The sequence below is a fragment of the Festucalex cinctus genome, chromosome 16, assembly GCF_051991245.1.
Source record: "Festucalex cinctus isolate MCC-2025b chromosome 16, RoL_Fcin_1.0, whole genome shotgun sequence".
Classification (NCBI taxonomy): domain Eukaryota; kingdom Metazoa; phylum Chordata; class Actinopteri; order Syngnathiformes; family Syngnathidae; genus Festucalex; species Festucalex cinctus.
The window spans coordinates 22,883,797-22,905,960 of record NC_135426.1 but is presented as its reverse complement, the minus strand read 5'-3'; the positions used below and the strand labels follow the sequence as shown (position 1 = coordinate 22,905,960).

General features: G+C 42.2%; 1 protein-coding gene across 1 annotated transcript; it reads left to right on the top strand.

Annotated features, from left to right (window-relative positions):
• Nucleotides 1-1,523: 1,523 nt before the first annotated feature.
• On the top strand, nt 1,524-21,574 carry dhx15 (DEAH (Asp-Glu-Ala-His) box helicase 15). Its single transcript, XM_077499686.1, has 14 exons — nt 1,524-1,663; nt 2,430-2,703; nt 2,889-3,082; nt 3,183-3,342; nt 5,384-5,602; nt 10,452-10,619; nt 15,009-15,095; nt 15,173-15,322; nt 15,399-15,507; nt 18,040-18,231; nt 18,938-19,060; nt 19,130-19,308; nt 19,920-20,089; nt 21,307-21,574. Exons 1-14 carry the CDS (start codon nt 1,653-1,655, stop codon nt 21,413-21,415), a joined length of 2,145 nt encoding a protein of 714 aa, XP_077355812.1. The 5' UTR covers nt 1,524-1,652; the 3' UTR covers nt 21,416-21,574.
• The last annotated feature ends 590 nt before the right edge of the window (nt 21,575-22,164 follow it).

The window sequence follows — 22,164 nt, the reverse complement described above, 5'->3', positions numbered from 1 at the left end:
TGAAAATGACATCACAATGTGCTCAGGTAACCAATCACAGCTCAGCTTGTGAATGTCACATGACCAAACCGAGAAAACAGGTGAGCTGTGATTGGTTACCTGAGCCCTTGTGATGTCATTTTCAGTCGACGGCAAGTTGCAAAATGTGATTTTAAAGGTACTAATTGTACGAGAGGTTTGGACACCACTGCTGGAGAACGTTACAGTCAAGAAAATGTTGATGTTCTTCACTAACACTATGAGTGTTGCTTCTTATTTTTTAAACGAGTTTTTAATTTTATAACCAACCAGTGTAAACAGCATGCAACAAGTAATGCTTCCCTGCCCTACAATTTATTTTTACTGCAAGCCTTGCAGTTTTTTTTTCTTTTTTTTTCGCTTTTCTGCACAATTTTATAACACCTGCAGTGAGAGCAGACTACATGTGGGGGGGGTCACTGTGATGCACGTGGGCTCTAATAAAGTGTGACCATCATCATCATCATCATCATCATCATCTCGTCGAAGGTCAAAGGGTGAAGATGGACTTTTCGGAGGCCGACCTTTCCAAAGCGGGGTTAAATGACTCTGGAAAGCCGGCTGATTCGATTCTTTTTCTTCTTCGCGAGTGTTCTCGCGTCTCGGGAGACGCCCGCAGCTTTTCGGGACACACGGCTTGACACGTGTAACTTTCAGCTCTGCTGCTGACAGGCCTTGTTATTAGCTGCCAGAATAGGGCAGCAGTGCGCCAGAGAGGGAAACAGGCCGAGCGTGTCACTCATCTTTTAGAAGGTGGACAAACGCCCGCTAAACTTCCTGGTGTATCTGTAGTGGTATAAAAGTACAGTGTAAAAACTACAGTGGGAGGGGCCTTTTTCTTTAAATGGATTTATTGTGATTTAATGACGATTGAGTAGAGCAATAGCTTGAATACGTCATTTTTGCTGAGTTATGTTGTTCACTTTTTTTGCTCTTCCTCGAGATGGTTAAAAGGTTTTAGTAAAAGGGTTACATTATGTTGAGACACAACTGCACAGCATAATTATAACTATTTCAAATCTGATAGAACAAAATGTTTTGACAGTTACAAGGACAACATAAACAAAATCACAAAACATGTATTTAAAAATGTTTCTTTTGCATTTAATACATAAGTTGGTCCTCAAGTGCAATTTTCTTTTTCTTTTGTTTTTAATGAGGGCTGCAACTAAGGATTATTTTAATTGATTATATTTTTGAATTATTTAAATTGATCAATGAATTGGGAAAAAAAAACATTTTAATTTCCATCCCTTTATTTATTTGTTTAAAATGGAACATTATTTCAAATTGGCAATGCATAAAATTTAAAACCATAAATAGGATGATGATTTAGGTATTAGTTCATAACATCTGCCAGAAAAAATGTATTTTGTGCATATTTTTGAAATGACCTATATTTTGATTTTCAACCGATAAGCAATAGTTTTAGTGCCCCCCCCCCTTCTTTTTTCTCCCCCAAAGTGAATATCTAATGAAGGTGTCAGTGCTGCAGATGCAGCAGCGTTTGGAGCCGAAGGGGGCGGCCGCTGAGTGCATCACCGTCTCTCTCGTCATCCTCATCAAGCTTGAACGACTCGCGACCTTGCAAACATGCGAGGTGTCGACATCATGAAAGGTGTGCGAGGATAAACATGATGATGAGGTGAGGACCAACACGGCGGTCGTTTTTCATTGTCGATTAAGAAAGCGTGATTGTTTATTTTAGCATACGGGCAGCCCGTGATGCTATATTCCAGTACCGACCATCGGTTATGTTGATATTTGGCTGTATTTTTTTAACTTCACAAAATCAGCATCGCTCGATACCTCATTGGATGTTCTAACATCATGTTGCGTTTTTTCAAAAATGATTAAAATACACATCGACTTGTGGCAGTTTGATACCCGTCAACATTAATACAATTGGCTGACAAACGTCACGTGACTAGCACACCGGAAGTTCTGCTTACAAACAACAATTTCGCTCTGGCTTTATTTATTATCGTTATAAAATTCTACAAGTCAGTCCTTCACATCTGTCAATAAATTATTGCCACGAACGTTTTTTTTTCTCGATATAATGACAGAATACTCGTTAACCGTAGGGAGGTAATGTCATGCCGCATTGAGCGCACTAGACAGTTCTTTTAATACGCCAGTATGTGCGCCATATTGGATGTGGCAGCTCTGCCCAGAAAACTCATGTAAAGAAATGGGCTGAACTTCATAAAGAGACAACCTTATAAAGTGTATGCACACACACACACACACAACTTGTTGTTTTCAGTTGCACAAAATATTATTTTCATGGTAAATGATTAAAAGCATGTTATTTCACAGTGGCATTCTATTTATACCATTTCCTCACTTAAGTGTATACATTACTTAACCCTTATTAGCTGTTTCATGTGTCTGTCTATCCCCTCCAGGCGTGACTGGGAGAGGGGCCGATGTGTTGATGAGCGGTCAAGTGCTGGCTCCACTGTCCAGCGTGGAGATATGGAGACCGACACGAGGCAAACCCCCGTGCGGGAGCACATCAACCCATTCACCGAGCTGCCGCACACGGCTCGCTACTACCAGATCCTCAAGATGCGGCAGCAGCTCCCCGTGTGGGACTACCGAGAGAACTTCACACACCTCCTGATGAATCATCAGTGTTTTGTCATTGTAGGAGAGACCGGCTCCGGAAAGACCACACAGGTAGAAGAAGGGAGAGTTTCCTGCCCCCTCGTATGGAATTTTAAATAATTCATGTATAAAATACAGAAACATGGACTTGTTGTATTAAGTATATAATTTACATGATAAGATTTCAATAAGCTAATTGTTCTAACCAAGGTGTCTGTTTTTTTTTTTTTTTTAACTCTGATTTATTTTTCTGTCAGATCCCACAGTGGTGTGTGGAAACGGTTCAATCCATGGCGGGAGCCAAGCGAGCGGTGGCTTGCACCCAGCCCAGGCGGGTGGCGGCCATGAGCGTTGCCCGGAGGGTGGCTGAGGAGATGGACGTCACGCTGGGCCAAGAAGTGGGCTACTCCATCCGCTTCGAGGACTGCAGCTCGACTAAGACCGTGCTCAAGTACGAACACATGGAGAAGTCATCGCAGTGATGCTATGAACATATTCATGTCAATTCCAACTTCAGGAATGAACGTATAATTCACATTTGATCTCCGCAGGTACTTGACGGACGGGATGCTGCTGCGCGAGGCCATGAGCGACCCGCAGCTGGAGCAATATGCCGTCATTGTTCTGGATGAGGCCCACGAACGCACGCTCGCCACGGACATCCTCATGGGCGTCCTCAAGCGGGTGCTCCGCCAAAGAGCGGACCTCAAGGTAAATGCCATTCCCACGATTGCTACCTGACATATATTCACACCTTCTCACATTGAGCGGTTTTATTTGTTTTTGTTGTACATGTTGTCTATATAGAGCACTTTATAACAAGCTGTTTTCTTAAGATGGAGCAGCAGACAATGAAAATAGCAGAGGCCCCAGAATTGAACCCTGTGGAACGCCATACGTTCCGTTATGTCCGTGAATTCATGTTGCACATATTCGTACAAGCGGTGATAATTAAATTTATATTAAAAAAAAAAAAATCTATAAAAAATTATATATATTATATAAATATTTTAATTATTTATATACAATTATAATTAATATAATATAATTATTAATTATATAAAATTATTTTAAAAAATTATATAAAATCGTATAATTTTCTTCATGAACGCTTTTTTTTTTCAGACAAAAATTAAACAAAAACTAAAATATAAGCCATTCATTGAGACTATAACGATAACTAAAATTGACAGACAACTTCATCAATGACTAAAACGAAAACGAAAACAACACAGTGATGAAAATTCACACGATCCAATCAGAAGGAATGAAATGAAACCTCACGACTCTGGCAAGATTCTGAAGTACCTGGTTAAGGCGAAGGGTAATGGGATATTTATAAGGTTTTAGGTGAATGAATGAGTATAAATTTATACGTATTTGCACGCACGCACACGCACGCACGCGCACGCACGCAAACGCACACACGCAAACGCACGCACGCACGCACGCAAACGCACGCACACATACACAAAAAAAAAAAAAGCAATGATGACAAGACGTTGAATCGGTAAGACTACCGAATGAACAATTCTGAGCTCTTTAAAAAAAAAAAAAAAAAAAAAAAAAGGAATGAAATGAGGGTTGGAGAAAAGAACCACTCAGAAACGGTTCAATATTCACTGCAATTATTGTTCAGACATGTTTACATTCATTGCTGCAAGATTAATCTCAAGCAATTGTGCACTTTTTTTTATTTTGGTGAAAACTAAGTTATAGTATTGTCTGTTCAACACCTTTCATTGAAACAATAAAGACGCCACTGTATTAACTCATTTGCTCCCAATAATGTATAAATACTTTTTTTTTAATGTTCTAAGTGTCCCAAAGATGTATTTATACGTTTTTTTTTGTTTTTGTTTTTTTTATGCTAGAGCATACAGAAGGCTTTGATGCAGCCTCTCAACTGCAAAGAACGCTTGCAGAAATGGTAGTTATTACACAAACGGCCAGTAGGTGACAGCAGAGCAAAGGAGATCAACCAGGGCCATCTAGAAAAAAAGCTAAATTACTAAGAATTTTAAAAAGATTTGTGAAAACTGATGAAACTTAGCTCTCTTCTAATGCTAATTGCTGCAAAACGGAAACAGATAGAATCATACTTTTTTTTTCTTTCTTTTTTTCCCTGATGAAAGAAGAGACTTTAATCTTTCTTTTGGTAGGTTGGTTTGGTAGGAAATGTATGCTGAAGGAAAATATCCACGAAACTGTCAATCCAGTTGACTAAAATTCTTTAAACAGAGATGTCCTTGTTGTTCCGTACGAAGTGGCCCTAAACCTGACTCGACCGTTAACCGCAATACTCCTAAAGCAGATGGATAACGCCTCAGTTGTTTGTCATTGTGGAATCGGTTATTGTGAACGATCCGCCTCTCAACCGTACGCCCTCGCCATCCCCCTCCGTCCCCGTCGGCTGCTGAAATTCCGGGACGTTTAATTTGCCTTGATTAAGAACAATTACGATGCCCCGCCGAGCGTAAAGCGAAAATGCCGCGACGCCAGCCCCGGAAAATAGCGGAGATTGAAAATTGGGGTGGGAGGGGGAGATTCGCTTCCCGTCAGAATCCTAACGCGCTCCATCTGATGGCTCACGACGCATACCCAATATGGGCGATCGAGCGCTATGACGTCCCGTGTTAGGTGGCCGACATCTCGCGATGGCGTCCGCAAGCCTGACGAACAGCCTACGAAACTTGATTCCCCACTCGAGTCCATGATCGCCATCTTGTTTCCTCGTCTTTTCTCGCTCCAGGTTGTGGTCATGAGCGCCACGCTGGACGCCGGCAAGTTCCAGGCGTACTTTGACGACTGCCCGCTGCTGTCCATCCCCGGGCGCACGCACCCCGTGGAGGTCTTCTACACGCCCCAGCCCGAGCGCGACTACTTGGAGGCGGCCATCCGCACCGTCGTCCAGATCCACATGTGCGAGGAGGAGCGAGGGGATATTTTGCTGTTCCTCACCGGGCAAGAGGTACGACCGCAGTAGCCCATCACGCGTGATAGGGACTGAGAAACAAATTTTGAGTCAGTGGTGTCCAAACTACGGCCTGGGGGCCATTTGCAGCCCGCCATCCATTTATTAGTGGCCCGCGACATATGATAAAAAATGGCATTTGACTCAGTTCAAATAAAATAAAAACAAAAATGTTTGGAGATGGTCAAAGTAAGAAGGGAGGTTGTCGAAAAACAGGTGCTATTAAAGGTTATTTTAGTTAACTAAAACTAATGAAAAAACTAAAATTCAAAACTACAATTTCGTTAACGAAATCAAACAAAAACCAAGATGCTTTTTAAAAGAAGAAAACTAACTGAAACTACACTTTATGTTTACAAAACTAACTATAATTATAGTCTTTGGTAATTAATTGAATGCATGAGCCTTTGGGGGAGATTTTAAATGTGATTTTTAGTATATTTATTTTTATATAAACCGGAATAATGATGTTGCGCCCATGGTGTTTTTTAAATATTGTGCACAAGTAATACACATTAAAAAAAAAAAAACTAATACTGAAACTAACTAAACTAAAACTAAGCATTTATTAAATAACTAAAACTAATAAAAAAAACCTAACAGAACCACCCTGAAAACTAATTAAAACTAACTAAATAAAAAAAAAAAAAAAACTCAAAACAAAATAAAAACTAAAATGAAAAATTCCAAAACTATAATAACCCTACTGCCATATTACAAATAAATTGGTTTATATACTGTAGCATTTTTTCTAAATATGCAAAAGCACAAATAAATGATTTGTACAATTTTGAGGACTAAACACAATTTCTCTTCATAACATGATGTGGCCCTTGCGCCCTTCGGATTTTCTGTATGTGGCCCTCTGAGAGATCGAGTAGTGCTAGCGTTAAGCATGCTAATGCAAATAGCATACCTAAGTAAAGAGGAGAGGCGTGACCAACCAGTCGGGCTCTCCTCTGCACCACAATCTCCCTGATATGAAGTCATTTCTTTCCCGTGCACACGCTTGCCCACGTGTAATGGAGGGCAGAGTTCACACTCGGAATGATGAATTTGGTTACAGCCGGGTGAACGCAAACACACGTGCACAGAAAAGCTCAACAAACGGCGACAGATTGCAAGTCGAAGCCTGATAGCTTGATAAAATAAATAAATAAATAAAATAAAATTAAAATAAAAAGCACTGGGTGTTGCTTTGGAAATCTTAATGACATTTTTTTTTTTTTATTTGTTGCCATTGCAGAAAATAAAAACATGACTGTATCGAATGCGTTGCCATTCTTTGTTCTTCTTTTGGGGTTTATTGGCAGATGGCAAACGAGCTTAAAGTTGCATTAGCGCAGGGGTGTCCAAACTACGGCCCGGGGGCCATTTGCGGCCCGCCATATATTTTTTTTGGCGGCCCGCAGGAAATACTAAAAATAATTTTTCAATGCAGTTTAAAAAAATAAAATAAAAAAAGAAGGTGGATTAAACATTTCTAGCTATGCAAAGACACAAATTTGCAGCTAATAATTCAGTTTTAGAAATAAAAATAGTTTCATCCACTTGTTGCTTAGTGTCAAGGTCCAATTTGTGAAAAAAATCACATTAGATTAATGGTTGTTAAGTGTGGTCAGTTGACGACCGATTGTTCTTGTTGTGGTTCAGAATGTCACGTTGGGATCAGCTGCTGCTCAGTGGAGAGGCGCATCTATTATAGTGGCAGACAGGGGTCACTATTTGCCTTGTGACTGTTAGCAGTTTTCAATAAGTAACTGCACATTATATCAACAATTTATAATTGCTTCATTGATTTTTTACCATGTTTAACTCATTCACTGCCATTGACGGAAAAAGACGTCAAATGATGCATTATTTTTTTTTTTTGCTGGTCTGGCAACGAATGTGTTAATAAATAACTAAAAAAAATAAATAAATCAAAGTGGCCCTTGCAGCTTTCTATTTATCTGTATGTGGCCCTCAGAGAAAAAAAGTTTGGACACCCCCTGCATTAGCGCCACCAACTGATCTCATCCTTTCACTGCAAGGAAGCCAATATGAATTGATGGTGGAACACTTGTATCTTAATTTTTGCTTGTATCTCAAGACAAAAAGATGGTCAAATGGCATCTTGAAAAAAAAATCCTAAATCAAATCAAATCAAATGTTTGAATTCCAAATCGAGGCCCCTTTTCTCGCACACGTTTCTACCATCTGAGATGTTTGTGCGTCATGCTCTCCAATTTGTTTTTTTTCTGTGTTATCACACATCCTAATTGGGTTAAAGGAGTGTAACGTTCAAAGGCTCTTCTTCTTCTTCACCTCTTCTACAGCCTGGCAGAAACTTTGAAGTGGACTAATGATGGGGAGGCAATCCGTGTCCGTGTATTATTTTTATTTATTGAGTTTTTTCCGCCTCTTTTGAGTTTGGAGCGCGAGTAAAGCGGAACGCAGCCACCTGCTCCCAACACCAAACCCACCCCAGCTGTCTAGCAAAGATAAGTGCTAATATTTAAGCCTCCCCCCTCAGCTGCGAGCGTCAAAACACGGCACAGCAGTGTGGTGAGTGGGGTAAATCCAGAGAGGGTGGTCTCGTGGAGGAAAAAGCGTGGGGGTATTGGCTGGCGGACACGACCCAACACGGGGGCCGTATTCCTCCGGGAATGCCAGCCCAGCTTGCTTCCAGCGCTTTGGCAAAGAGTGCGTTTTTTTGTTTTGTTTTTTTCCCCCTCTCTCCACAGCAGCTGCCGCGTCCCGAGGCTTGATTGGCTATTAATACTCGGGCTAATTCGACCGATCCATTCCGATTTGCCGTTTCCCCCACTTGTCACCGCCTTGATTAAGAGGCACGCGGCCATCGGCGGGCTTTGACTTCATGTGATGTATGTACAAGGGGCCCACTGGGGGGGGCTCGCTTGTTCGGCTTGACTGGGGAGAAAAAAAAACAAAAATTTGGCTTTGAAAGCATTACTTTGAATTCTGCCAAATATGGCTGCATCTCAATGGATGTTGCGGTTGTTGTACCTCTTGAAGTGACCATCAAATCTATCTATCTATCTATCTATCTATCTATCTATCTATCTATCTATCTATCTATCTATCTATCTATCTATCTATCTATCTATCTATCTATCTGTCTGCCTGTCTATCCTTCTATCATCCATCCATCTGTCTGTCTGTCTGTTTCTATCATCCATCCGTCCGTCTGTCTATGTTTCTATCATCCATCCGTCCGTCTGTCTATGTTTCTATCATCCATCTGTCCGTCTGTCCGTCCTTCTATCATCCGTCCGTCTGTCTGTCTGTCCATCTATCATCCATCCACATCTGTCTGTCTCTGTCTATCCTTCTATCATCCATCCATCCATCCATCCATCCATCCATCCATCCATCCATCCATCCATCCATCTATCCATCTATCTATCTATCTATCTATCTATCTATCTATCTATCTATCTATCTATCTATCTATCTATCTATCTATCTATCTGTCTGTCTGTCTGTCTGTCTGTCTGTCTGTCTGTCTGTCTGTCTGTCTGTCCATCATCCATCCGTCCGTCTATGTAAATCTGTCCGTCTGTCTGTCTATCCTTCTATCATCCATCCATCCGTCTGTCTGTCTATGTTTCTATCATCCATCCGTCCGTCTGTCTGCCTGTCTATGTTTCTATCATCCATCCGTCCGTCTGTCTGTCTGTCTATGTTTCTATCATCCATCCGTCCGTCTGTCTGTCTGTCTATGTTTCTATCATCCATCCATCCATCCATCCATCCATCTATCTATCTATCTATCTATCTATCTATCTATCTATCTATCTATCTATCTATCTATCTATCTATCTATCTATCTATCTATCTATCTATCTATCTATCTATCTGTCTATCTGTCTGTCTGTCTGTCTGTCTGTCTGTCTGTCTGTCTGTCTGTCTGTCTGTCTGTCTGTCTGTCTGTCCGTCTGTCTGTCTGTCTATCCTTCTATCATCCATCCGTCCGTCTATGTTTCTATCATCCATCCGTCCGTCTGTCTGTCTGTCTATGTTTCTATCATCCATCCGTCCGTCTGTCTGTCTGTCTATGTTTCTATCATCCATCCATCCATCCATCTATCTATCTATCTATCTATCTATCTATCTATCTATCTATCTATCTATCTATCTATCTATCTATCTATCTATCTATCTATCTATCTGTCTATCTGTCTGTCTGTCTGTCTGTCTGTCTGTCTGTCTGTCTGTCTGTCCGTCTGTCTGTCTGTCTATCCTTCTATCATCCATCCGTCCGTCTATGTTTCTATCATCCATCCGTCCGTCTGTCTGTCTGTCTATGTTTCTATCATCCATCTATCTATCGAATCTATTTGTCATGCATTGCCCTCATTGGCCTGCAGGTGGTGCTACAGCCCCAGCTTGTAGTCACAGGTCTGAATGTTGACAGTTTAAAAAAAAAAGAAAAGGGACTATATATATCTGTGCAGTTTTGAGATGTTTCTATGTGGATGTGAGTGCAATAAATAAAAGTGTCCAGCCTGTCAACTCCAAGTGCATTTGTTGCCTTGCGCCGGCGATGTCATGTTCTCTAACTCCTGCCGCCACTCAGGCCTCGCTTCCGTCTGGCTCCAGCAGCTCAGGCCTGACTCAGCTGATTTGCCGGCGGTGAGGCATATTCCGATCTACAGCGCTCCGCTGCGGAATCGTGAAGCGTGTTCGTGTCCGGCTGCCTCGCACGCCACGTTTTTCTCTGATTGCGGCATCCGACAAACCGAGCCACGGGGCGCTGGCCCAGGAGTCACACGGCAGCAGGACGCTTCTGTTTCCAGGCTGCTTTTGTTTGAACGGCGCTCGGCGTTTGTCTGTTTTACAGGAAATCGAGGAAGCTTGCAAGCGCATCAAGGCGGAGGTCAGCGACCTGCGGCCCGACGCTGGCCAGGTGAAAATCATCCCGCTGTACTCCACGCTGCCCCCGTTGCAGCAGCAGAGGATCTTCGAGACAGCTCCTGCCAATAAAGCCAACGGCGCCATCGGAAGGAAGGTAAACAAAAAATCGAAGTCCATAAACAAATTTAGCAGAACGACTACAAAGGCACCGAGCTCTTTCGCACGCGCCTTTAAGGGGCGTGGCTTAGTGAGTGATTTGGCTCCTTGCAAGTGTTTTTCTTTTGTTTTTGTATGTTTCATTGTCTGGTTGAATAAACGGCTGAAAGTGCACTCTGGCTCTCCTTTCAGTCCCTTAACTCATTCACTCGCCGCCATTTTCACAGAAGCAATCCCGGCGGTTTTACTGAATTTTGACTGATTTTTGCAAGGCCCACAGAATATTGTGTTCTATTGCTATAAAAGCATGGAACCTATCAAAAGAAAGTTTAAAGTCTCTTCTTTCATCAGGAAAAAAAAGTATGTTTCTATCTGTTTCCGTTTTGCAGCAATTAGCATTAGAAGAGAGCTAAGTTTCATCAGTTTTCACAAAATCTATTCAAAATTGTAATTGAGCTTTTTTTCTAGATGGCCCTGGTTGATCTCCTTTGCTCTGCTGCCACCTGCTGGCCGTTTGTGTAATAACTACCATTTCTGCAACCGCTCTTTGCAGTTGAGAGGCTGCATCAAAGCCATCTGTATGCTCTAGCATAAAAACAAAAAACAAAAAAAACGTATAGTCTTTGGGATACTTAGAACATTAAAAAAAAACGTATTTACACATTATTGGGAGCAAATGAGTTATTTTTTTTCATATACAGTACACTGGTGCCTTGAGATGAAAAATATTTGTCTGTCTTGAAATCTAGAACATCTCCCCATTGCGTTGAACATTTTCTGCACATGGTCCCTGTCAAACAAACTAATCGAAACCTGGTATGAAATCCGCCATCATTCCCACTTTGGCCCCCGTCTGTTTCCGAGTCACTGACACGAAACGGGAAATAAAATAAGGAGCGACTCCATGAGCCAGCAAAATCCCGGCCACAAACGGAAGGAGGAGGTAACCGCGGCGTCCTCCTCCTCCTCCTGGGCGGCCTCACGTCGAGTGAAAAATGCAGAGATGTCATCGGAGTCTTCCCGAGAGGAAGTCGTGAAAAAGAATTAAGGCTTGTCACGCCCGCCGCTGCGCATGCTAACGACTGCATTAGGCAGCCCTCAATTAACATAAAGCACTCGCTCGTCATTTATTCGCCATTTGTCCGGGAGAGCCGCTGATTGTCTTGCTTTTTTTTTTTTTCTAAAACTGTAATCTCACTTGGACAAATGTGCTACAATGAGTTTATCTGGAGTGTTCCGTCAAACGTCTCCCGCGCTCTCTCGATGTTTTTCGACGCTCCTTTTCACGAAAAAAGCCAGGCTTTATTTGTCAACAAAGCTCGGGTTCCCGAGCGCTAAACTGTGAGCGATGGCCCACGTTAGCCGCCGCGCTCGCTCCCTCCCCCTGCAGGTAATAACCCAGAAATAACACGCAGAAACGACGCTTTAATGATATTACTGATGAAGAAGCGAGGGCCGGATTATCCAGCGCGCCGACAGACTGGAAGGAGCCAGCAGGCGTCGGGCGTAATGGCCCCCGGCCGAGATAATCCTTCACAATCAATGCGGTCAATGAAGCCGACTATATGACGGGGAAATGGCGGCGGCTGCTTCTGACTCGCAGGCAGAGGTGGGTCGAGTAGCCAAAAATTGTACTCAAGTAAGCGTAGCGTTACTTCAAAATAAGTAAAAGTAAAAAGTGGTCATTCAAAAATTTAAAAAAAAGTATTCGCTGAAAAGAATACTCAAGTACTGAGTAAAAGGGATGTCACAATAAGGGCAATATCGTGATATCGTGATATTAAAACTGCCACAATATAGTTAATTCAATTTTCATGAGGGATGTTTTGGCCTTCTATGTTTAAAATCTATGCTAATTGTCAGATGAAGGGGAACCGAATTTGCTTGTGACGCGATCAGCAATATTGTTATTTGAGATTGTAGGTGGTTTATATGCATTGCTGTTATGTACAAAAGCACAATATTGTGATTTTTTTTTTTTAGCATGAGCTATTTTTTTTTTTTTTTTACAATATTGTGATCTTTTTTTAAATATCAACAACGCCCCCACAATATCGTGATAATTATCGTATTGTGATGTTTGGATTTCGTTACATCCCTACAATGTAATCATTCATTTTGTTGGGGTGAACCCTCTGTTGACACACAAAATATCAGGCTATGAGTTTTTAATCATGTCCTTCATATATAAGAAGAATTGATGTTCCGTAATTAATCAATATCAGATCGAATTGAAGTGAATCGAATCGGGAAAAATCGAAATTGAATTGAACTGAACTCTTGTGTATCAAAATCGAATCGAATGAGGAAATTAGAATCGATACCCAGCCCTAATAAAAAAATATCAAGAAGCCGCAACCAATTAGTTTGGTTTGAAGTGTCCATTTTATGGTCATTTTTTAACATTTCCACGTTGACTCTAACCCGTCAAAGACTACCAAAAAATTATTTCTGACACGGTCTAGTTTACGAGACAGATGAATAACGTAAAGTTGTGACTTATTTGTTTCCAACTGGAGCGTGGCGGCGAAGTTTGATGACTCGCCATAAAACTCTCAACTCAAATCATTCAGGTCCACAAGCCAAGACCGTTTCCCCGAGCAACATGATGAGTATGTACATAATGACTGTATACAGCGGAATAATTCTCAAAGGTTTCCCCACTCACGACAAGATTCACGGTTGCCTCATCTCGGTAGAACATGGGTCGCCGAGGCGCACGGAAAGAAGCATTCTTTTTCCTTTCCCCGACGCCCACCCGCATATTAAGTTATGACACTAGAGAGGCAGTTGCCAGTTGGAGTGGGCCATTAGTCAGCCGTCACAGTCGCGAGTGCTGCGATGAATCTGAAAGCGCCTTCGTTATATAAGAACTCGGGCCAGCGGCGGGCGCGTCGCCTTCGCGTGATGTGCCGTATATGTTGACAGCCAGAGACCCGTTGGGCGCGATGACTCATTTGACTGTCATTTCTCATAGGCAGCCTTGCTATGGGGATAATTGTAATCAAAACGGATCCAGGACCAGAACGTGCTGGGGGTTCTTTCTCCCCTTCTATTGGCAAATATTACTTTTCGGTATTGTTTTATGGAGGTACCTTGACTTACGGGTGCACAAAGTTCAGTGTGTATTCGGTCAATCACGGTTTAGTAAACTGTGGGTACGGTTTACTAAACTGTGTGTACAGATTGTTAAACTGTGGGTACAGATTAGTAAACTGTGGGTACACATGACTAAACTGTGTGTACAAATTGTTGAACTGTGGGTACAGATTAGTAAACTGTGGGTACAGATTACTAAACTGTGTGTACAGATTACTAAACTGTGTGTACAGATAGTTGAACTGTGGGTACAGATTAGTAAACTGTGGGTACAGATTGTTGAACTGTGGGTACAGATTAGTAAACTGTGGGTACAGATTAGTAAACTGTGGGTACAGATTAGTAAACTGTGGGTACAGATTGTTGAACTGTGGGTACAGATTACTAAACTGTGTGTACAGATTACTAAACTGTGTGTACAGATTGTTGAACTGTGGGTACAGATTAGTAAACTGTGGGTACAGATTAGTAAACTGTGGGTACAGATTAGTAAACTGTGGGAACAGATTGTTAAACTGTGTGTACAGATTACTAAACTGTGGGTACAGATTACTAAACTGTGTGTACAGATTGTTGAACTGTGGGTACAGATTAGTAAACTGTGGGTACAGATTGTTAAACTGTGTGTACAGATTACTAAACTGTGTGTACAGATTACTAAACTGTGGGTACAGATTGTTAAACTGTGGGTACAGATTAGTAAACTGTGGGTACAGATTGGCAAAAAAAATAAAAAATTCAGACCGTGACACCAGAGGGGCTCCGTATGATCCCATCCATTTACAGTATCGAAATTTGAGAACATTTGAGACAGTACTTAGTAGAAACAACAGGGTTCTATCAACTGAGCGATAAAAGAAAAGGGGTCTTCAAAGTAGTTTAAACCGTAGTCTGCCCACGAGACGGGAGGAGTAAGATGGCTGCCCTATCGCTTCAACGGCTGCGCAAGACACGGCTACCCACCATTGTTGTTGACAGACTGGCGGTTCGTGCGCAGTCACGCAAGAATTACACCGTCACTGGAAGAGTATCCTATCCTACATATAGTGTCCACATTGGAACGTACGCAGCGTGTTTTGAAATCTTTCCACTCTGGTGCCCGGTTCCAGAAGTGATCGGTTTCAAGCTCCGAAACGGCGTCGCCGTGTGGACGAACTGCCCAAATAGTAAGAAACTTGAACGGGGCCTCAAAAACTCCAAGGGGCTCCAAATGGATGACTCCATTGAGGATTTTGACTCTTGGTCAAGGTGTATCTCCGTTAATCATGCGTCCTCCTTTCCCTCACAGATTGTCGTGTCAACAAACATCGCCGAGACGTCCCTCACTATCGACGGCGTTGTGTTTGTGATCGATCCTGGATTCGCCAAGCAAAAGGTTAGTAGAGCTCGCTGGTTAGCTGGTTTATCTAACCAGAGCCGGTTTCATTGGCGGACGATGTCCTCGTTGGACAGGTGTACAACCCTCGCATCCGAGTGGAGTCCCTTCTGGTGTCGGCCATCAGCAAATCGTCGGCACAGCAGAGGATGGGCCGAGCCGGGCGCACGCGTCCCGGGAAGTGCTTCCGCCTCTACACGGAAAAGACCTACAGGACGGAGATGCAGGTAGGAAGCGCTAAATACCAGAAAAGAAAAAAAAAAAAAGCTTGAACTTCGCTTACTGTGTCTTCAACCCGCACAGGACAACACCTATCCGGAGATCCTCAGGTCCAATCTGGGCTCCACGGTGCTGCAGCTGAAGAAGTTGGGAATAGACGACCTGGTGCATTTTGATTTCATGGATCCACCAGGTTTGTGTGGATACCTTGTGCTTGAAAAGAGATGGGACGTTGGTTCCACATCCACCTGCAATAGTTGAAAAACTGCATAATTTCGAGACCATAAAAAAAAAAAATCAAGTGCGAACAGACTGTATGTGTATTGTGAACAGTGCTGCCACAGTTACCTTGAAAAAGTAACTTACTTTTAGTTACTTTACGAATTATTTGCTTTAAAACCACTGACCACTGATATAAAAAAACAAAAAACAAAAAAAAACAGTTGACGTCATTTAACGTTTATGGCGGCATACATCGTGATTTCACTAAACGTTATTAAACGTTTTTGGCAGTCAAAGAGTTAATGCTGAGAGAGCAAAAATGTTCAACCTTGATTCTTGACTAGTGGCGTTCACTCACTCATTCCGACTTGCCTGTATAATTATGGTAAAAACCCATTTAAAAATGGTGTGCAATATAGCGGGGGGGTTGCGAAAGATAAACCGCAATCTAGCGAGGGATCTTCGTCCTCTCATATTTGATTTCATATCAGACAACTCGGCCGCCTCGATTGCGATCAGCGTCGTCTTAATCGATACAAACGCGGTTTACGAGGCGCTCTGAAACGTTGCGGCCGTTTGATGCGCGCTATTAAATCGGTGGTCCGCCGTGCCCTGCGGGAGCCACGGCGAAAGACGACGAGATCAAATGATCCCGGCGGTTTATCAACTGCGCTCGCAGTTTTGATGAGCAGTTTTTTTTTGACTTGGAAGCGGTTGCGGCGAATCATGCTGGAATTAGGCCAAGCAGAATTCCCCCGTGAGAACGTGCGTTACTACATCTTCCCGAGGGGACCGCCCCGCCCGCACCCTTCCTCCTCACCATAATATAGTTTTCATCTCACCTCTGAGATTAAACCCATCCCGGCGCGGCGAGCGCCATTTTGCGAACGAAATTGGTTACATCAATAGCGGCGCTATCGCCTCCTCTTTTATATTCCTCCAGCGGACTGACCTCCGCCATCACCCCCGCATTCCTCACAAAATGGAAGCGTCAACATATCGGATCGGCCTCGTCTGCTGGCCGGGGCTGAAGTGGGGAGGAAGGATGACTTTTTATTCCTTTGACGCACCGGTGGCATTGACGCCCCGCAACCTAACAAGCCCCTGGAAGCTGCCTCGCGCTTTTTTTTGAGTCCTGGACAGACTCTTTATAATATCTCGTCGCTTGCGATCGATTTTTATGCGCCCGCCTCCGAGTAAATGGGCCAGCCAGGAACGTGTCTCCAGAGGCGGCGCGCTATGATATAAAGACTTAACAGCGTGTTTTGTTTGCCTGTTCCCGCCACTGTGTGTATGTGTGTGTGTGTTTTTTTTTGTTTTTTTCACTGGCCTGCTGGTGTTTTCGGGCTAATCAGCCCCGCACGCCAATGACTTATCGGACGATGGTTTCATTTGCCTCGTGACATTTCCACAAGAAGTTCCAAGCAGGTTTTATTGTTGCTTTGGCTCTCAGTGAGGATCGCGCATTCTTGTGTGTTCATGCGCTCGTGTGAGCGACTTCAGTGTCCCTATTATGGCTATGCGGCGAGTGGAACATTCCGGAAAAAAACCTCTGCAATACGCTAGATCAGGGGTGTCCAAACTTTTTCATTTGAGGGCCACATATAGAAAATCAGAAGGACGCAAGGGCCACATCATGTTATGAAGAGAAATTTTGTTTAGTCCTAAAATTTTTTGCATATTTAGAAAAATGCTACAGTATGTAAACCAATTTATTTGTAATATGGCAGTAGTGTTATTATATGTCGTTTTTGAATTTTTCATTTTATTTTTTAAGTTTTGTTTTTTTAAATTTAGTTAGTTTTAATTATTTTTTTCTGTTCTCGTTCTTTAATAAATGCTTAGTTTTAGTTTAGTTAATTTCAGTGTTAGTTTTTTTTTTCATAAAATAAAAAAAATAAATAAATAAAATAAAAAAAAAGACAGCAGGATGACCGAAAAGTCACATGTGCCATTGAGCAGGAAGTCGGCCATTTTGATCAGAAGCAGCCATTTTGTGCAAATCCTTCAAGGGAATTCCCCAAATTAGTCACTTATAAATTGTGGTGCAGCAAAATCACCCATCAGGGGCGGCCATTTTGCCGCTTGTATGTGGACTGAAAATGACATCACAGTCGCTCAGGTAACAACCAATCATGGCTCACCTGTTTTCTGCATTTGGTCGTGTGACGTTTGCAAGCTGAGCCATGATTGGTCGCTACTTGAGCCCTGAAAAACCTTGATGTCATTTTCAGTCGACGGAAAGTGACAAAATGGCCGCCTTCTGGATTCTGCACCTTTATTCATACTACACAAATGCAATTAATCATAATACAGTGTTTATTATAATACTATGTTTGGGCTGTATAGAACATATTGGCAAGAAAATTTTAGGGTGACTTAGCATATGCTACCACTAGAGGGAGCCATACATTGAGAATCCCCGGCTTTCGTCATCGCAGGATAGCGTCAAATTCTGATGATGCAAAACTTGGCCCGTCCCCCCCCAACCCCCCCCTGGCAGCTCCCGAGACCCTGATGCGGGCCCTGGAACTGCTCAACCACCTGGAGGCCCTGGACGATGACGGCGACCTGACGGGCCTGGGCGGCGTGATGGCCGAGTTCCCGCTGGATCCGCAGCTGGCCAAGATGCTCGTCGCCAGCTGCGAGTCGGGTTGCTCGGACGAGGCGCTTTCCATCACCGCCATGCTGTCAGGTAGGCCCTTTCTCACTTTCTGTGACTCTTCCAGTCTCTCTGTTGTAATCTACTAGCAGAGACTAGAAGAGTCACTGAAAGGTACATAAGTGAACGTCATTGCACATTTTTTTTTTTGAACGTTGTCATTCATTGCAATTCAATCTACCATTTTTTTCCGCACTATAAGGCGCACCTTCAATGAATGACATATTTTCAAACTTTTTCCATATATAAGGTGCTACAGTAGATGCTGGGGTTAACGTTATGCATCCATTAGATGGTGCTGCGCTCAAGGGAACGTCAACAAAACAGTCGGATAGGTCAGTAAAACTTTATGAATAGATTACAAACCAGCTTTCTGACAACTCTATTCACTCCCAAAAATGAATAAACAGCTGCTCAGTATTAGTATTAGCTAGCGATCCAAGATGGCGGGATCTTCCGCGCATGCGCGTCACCGATCGTGCAAGGTCACCAATAGCGTCTCAATATTGATCCATATATAAGGCGCACTGGATTATAAGGCGCATGGTCAGCTTTTGAAAAAATTGAAGGCTTTTAGGTGCGCCTAATTTTTGATGAACTGATTTTTAAGATATTAAAAAAAAACTGAACGCAAGAAATATTCCAGGATTCTCAAAAATATCAATGTTTGGTGGGGGCGCCTACTTTGCCCACCCCTGGGTTAACCTCTCCCTTGTGGCCACATACCAACCTTGTTTAGTCCCGCAGTGCTTCATGCGACCCCCTGAGGCCAAAAAGGCGGCCGACGACGCCAAAATGCGCCTCGCCCACCCGGACGGGGACCACCCGACTCTTCTCAACGTCTACCTTGCCTTCCAACAAAGTAAGACAAGACAAGCGTTGGCGTGGCTTCGCCTCGGCTCGGTTCTCACCCCGCCGCCTTCCCGCGCAGGCCACCGGTCGTCGCAGTGGTGCTACGACAACTTCCTCAGCTCCCGCTCGCTGATGGCAGCGGACAGCGTGCGCCTGCAGCTGGGCCGGATCATGGAGCGCTCGGGCTTGCCCCTGCGGAGCTGCGACGGGGATGACGGCCAAGTTCGCCGCATGCTGCTCGCTGGTTTCTTCATGCAGGTTGGTGTTCATTGCATAATCACAATTTCCTGATTGCTGTTTATTGACAGTTTGTTTGGTATCGTTGAACTCATTCACTCGCCGCCATTTTCACATTTCGCAATCCCGTTCGCTCCCGGCTGTTTTACTGGATTTTGACTGATTTTGCAAGGCCCACACAATATCAAAAGAAAGATTATAGTCTCTTCTTTCATCGGGGAAAAAAAAAATGTTTCTATCGGTTTCCGTTTTGCAGCAATTAGCATTAGAAGAGAGCTACATTTCATCATTTTCACAAATCTATTCAAAATTGTAATTGAGCTTTTTTTCTAGATGGCCCTGGTTGATCTCCTTTGCTCTGCTGCCACCTGCTGGCCGTTTGTGTAATAACTACCATTTCTGCAACCGTTTTTTGCAGTTGAGAGGCTGCATCAAAGCCTTCTGTATGCTCTAGCATAAAAAAACAAAACAAAAACGTATAAATACGTCTTTGGGACATTTAAAACAATGAACAAAAACGTATTTACACGTCATTGGGAGCAAATGAGTTAATGATGAAACAAACAACAATGAAGCAATATCCACCCCCCTTACTGCTTTTCTCCATGTGTCGCTGGTCTGAATTTGGGCAGGTTGCTCACCTGGAGCGCAGCGGCCACTATTTGACGGTGAAAGACAAGCAGGTGGTCCAGCTTCACCCGTCCAGCGCGCTGGGCCGCAAGCCCGAGTGGCTCCTCTACGGCGAGTATGTGCTCACCGCCAAGAACTACATCCGCACGTGCACTCGCATCCACCCGCAGTGGTGAGTCTTGCCCACTCCAACGTTATATACTATGTGTGTTAAATATATCATATAATAACAGTTGGGTCAAAAATAGCCCAATTATGGGTAAAAAATGGACAGATCCTCAACTTGGGTCAATTTGACCCAACATTGGGTCAAAAATTGGGTCATATTGTAGAAAACAACCCAGAAATGTTGGGCTCGATCATCTACTTGGGCCAGTTTCAAGTAAAAAAAATTGGGTTGTTTTCTATAAAATAACCCAGAAAGTTGGGTCAGATCCTCTAGTTGGATTATTTTGACCCAACTTTCTGGGTAATTTTGCAAAAAAAAAAAAAAGGGTATATTTTGTATAAAACAACCCAAAAAGTTGAATCAGATCCGCTACTTGTGTTAATTTGATCCAACTTTATCTGGGTTATTTTGCACAAAAAAAGCTAATTTTGTATAAATAAATTGTTTTATTTTGCCAAAAAGGTCATTTTGGATAAAACAATTTTACAAAATTACCTTTTTCTGCAAAATAACCCAGAAAGTTGGGTCAGATTCTCTACTTGGTTGCAAAAAAATAAAAAATAAAATAAAAAAATAAAATAAAAAAAATAAAAAACTTTCCGGGTTGTTTTATACAAAAGTACCTTTTTTTTTCTTTTCTTTTAAAAGCAAAAAAAAATAAAATAAAATAAAATAAAACAAAAAAACAACAACAACAAGAAAAAAAAACAGGAACTTGGATCAAAAATTAACAAAAAAAAAACAAAAACACAGGAACTTGGGTCAAATTGGCCCATGAAGTGGATTGGTCCATTTTCCGGGTTGTTTTATACAAAAGTACCTTTTTTTTTTTTTAAGCAAATAAATAAATAAATAAATAAATAATGAAGTAATAGATAAATAAAATTAAAAAAACAACAAGAAAAAAAACAGGAACTTGGATCAGAAATTGACAAAACAAAACAAAACAAAAAACAAAAACAGGAACTTGGATCAAAAATTGACAAAAACAAAACAAAACAAACAAAACAAAAAACAAAAAAACAAAAAACAGGAACTTGGTTCAAATTGACCCATGAAGCGGATTGGTCCATTTTTTTGTCACATAATTGGGTTCATTTTGACCCAATTGTTTTTAGAGTGTTTGGCTCAACAAATACTGTTTTTGGTTACCTGGCCATGACCAAGTAGCAGCTTCCTCCCATATCAAAAAGTTTGAGGACTAATATTCTCTTTTCAAGGCTGCTGGAAATCGCCCCGCGCTACTACGAGATGAGTAAGTTCCCGCAGTGCGAAGCCAAGAGACAGTTGCAACGCATCAACGGCGAGCTCTCATCCAAGCAAACGTGAAGAAAACTGCACATCTATTTGTTGCGAGTCGAGGGAACCCTTTTTTTGAGATCGGCTTTTATCCAGAACAGTTCTCACCTTGTCAGGTGGGACTTTCACGTACCCCTGCCTCTCGACTTTTTTTTTTTTTTTTTTTTAAAGCCGGGCTGTAGTCACATTTACTCCTCTGACACATAATAAACGGGAATTTTGGTATAAAAAACAACCCCAAGTGTCGGTATATTGGTTAAACAGGACTTTCAGTCTTCATTTCCTTTCAGAATCTCTTACTAAATACATTTTAGTTGTATTTAACTTTTAGGAAAATTTTAAAACTTAGTACAATTTATCTTGTATGTGCAGCAATTTAACTCATTGGCTCCCAAAAACGTATAAATTTGTTTTATTTTAAATATTACCATGCTCCCAAAGACGTATTTATACGTTTTTGTTGTTTTTTTTTTAATTTATTTTTTATGCTAGAGTTTATAGAAAGCTTTGACGCAGCCTCTGAACTGAAGAAAATGCTTGAAGCAATGGTAGTTATTACAAAAACGGCCATCAGGCGGCAGCAGAGTATAAGAGATCAACCTGGGCCATGTTGCAAAAAGCTCCTTTTCCCCATTGTTTTAAACAGATTTGTGAATAATGATGAAACTTTGCTATATTCTAATGCTAATTGCTGCAAAACGTAAACAGATAGAAACAGTGAAGCGAACGGCGCGTTGGGGCCAAACACCTCCGATGGGATATTGTGCAGACTTCCCGGG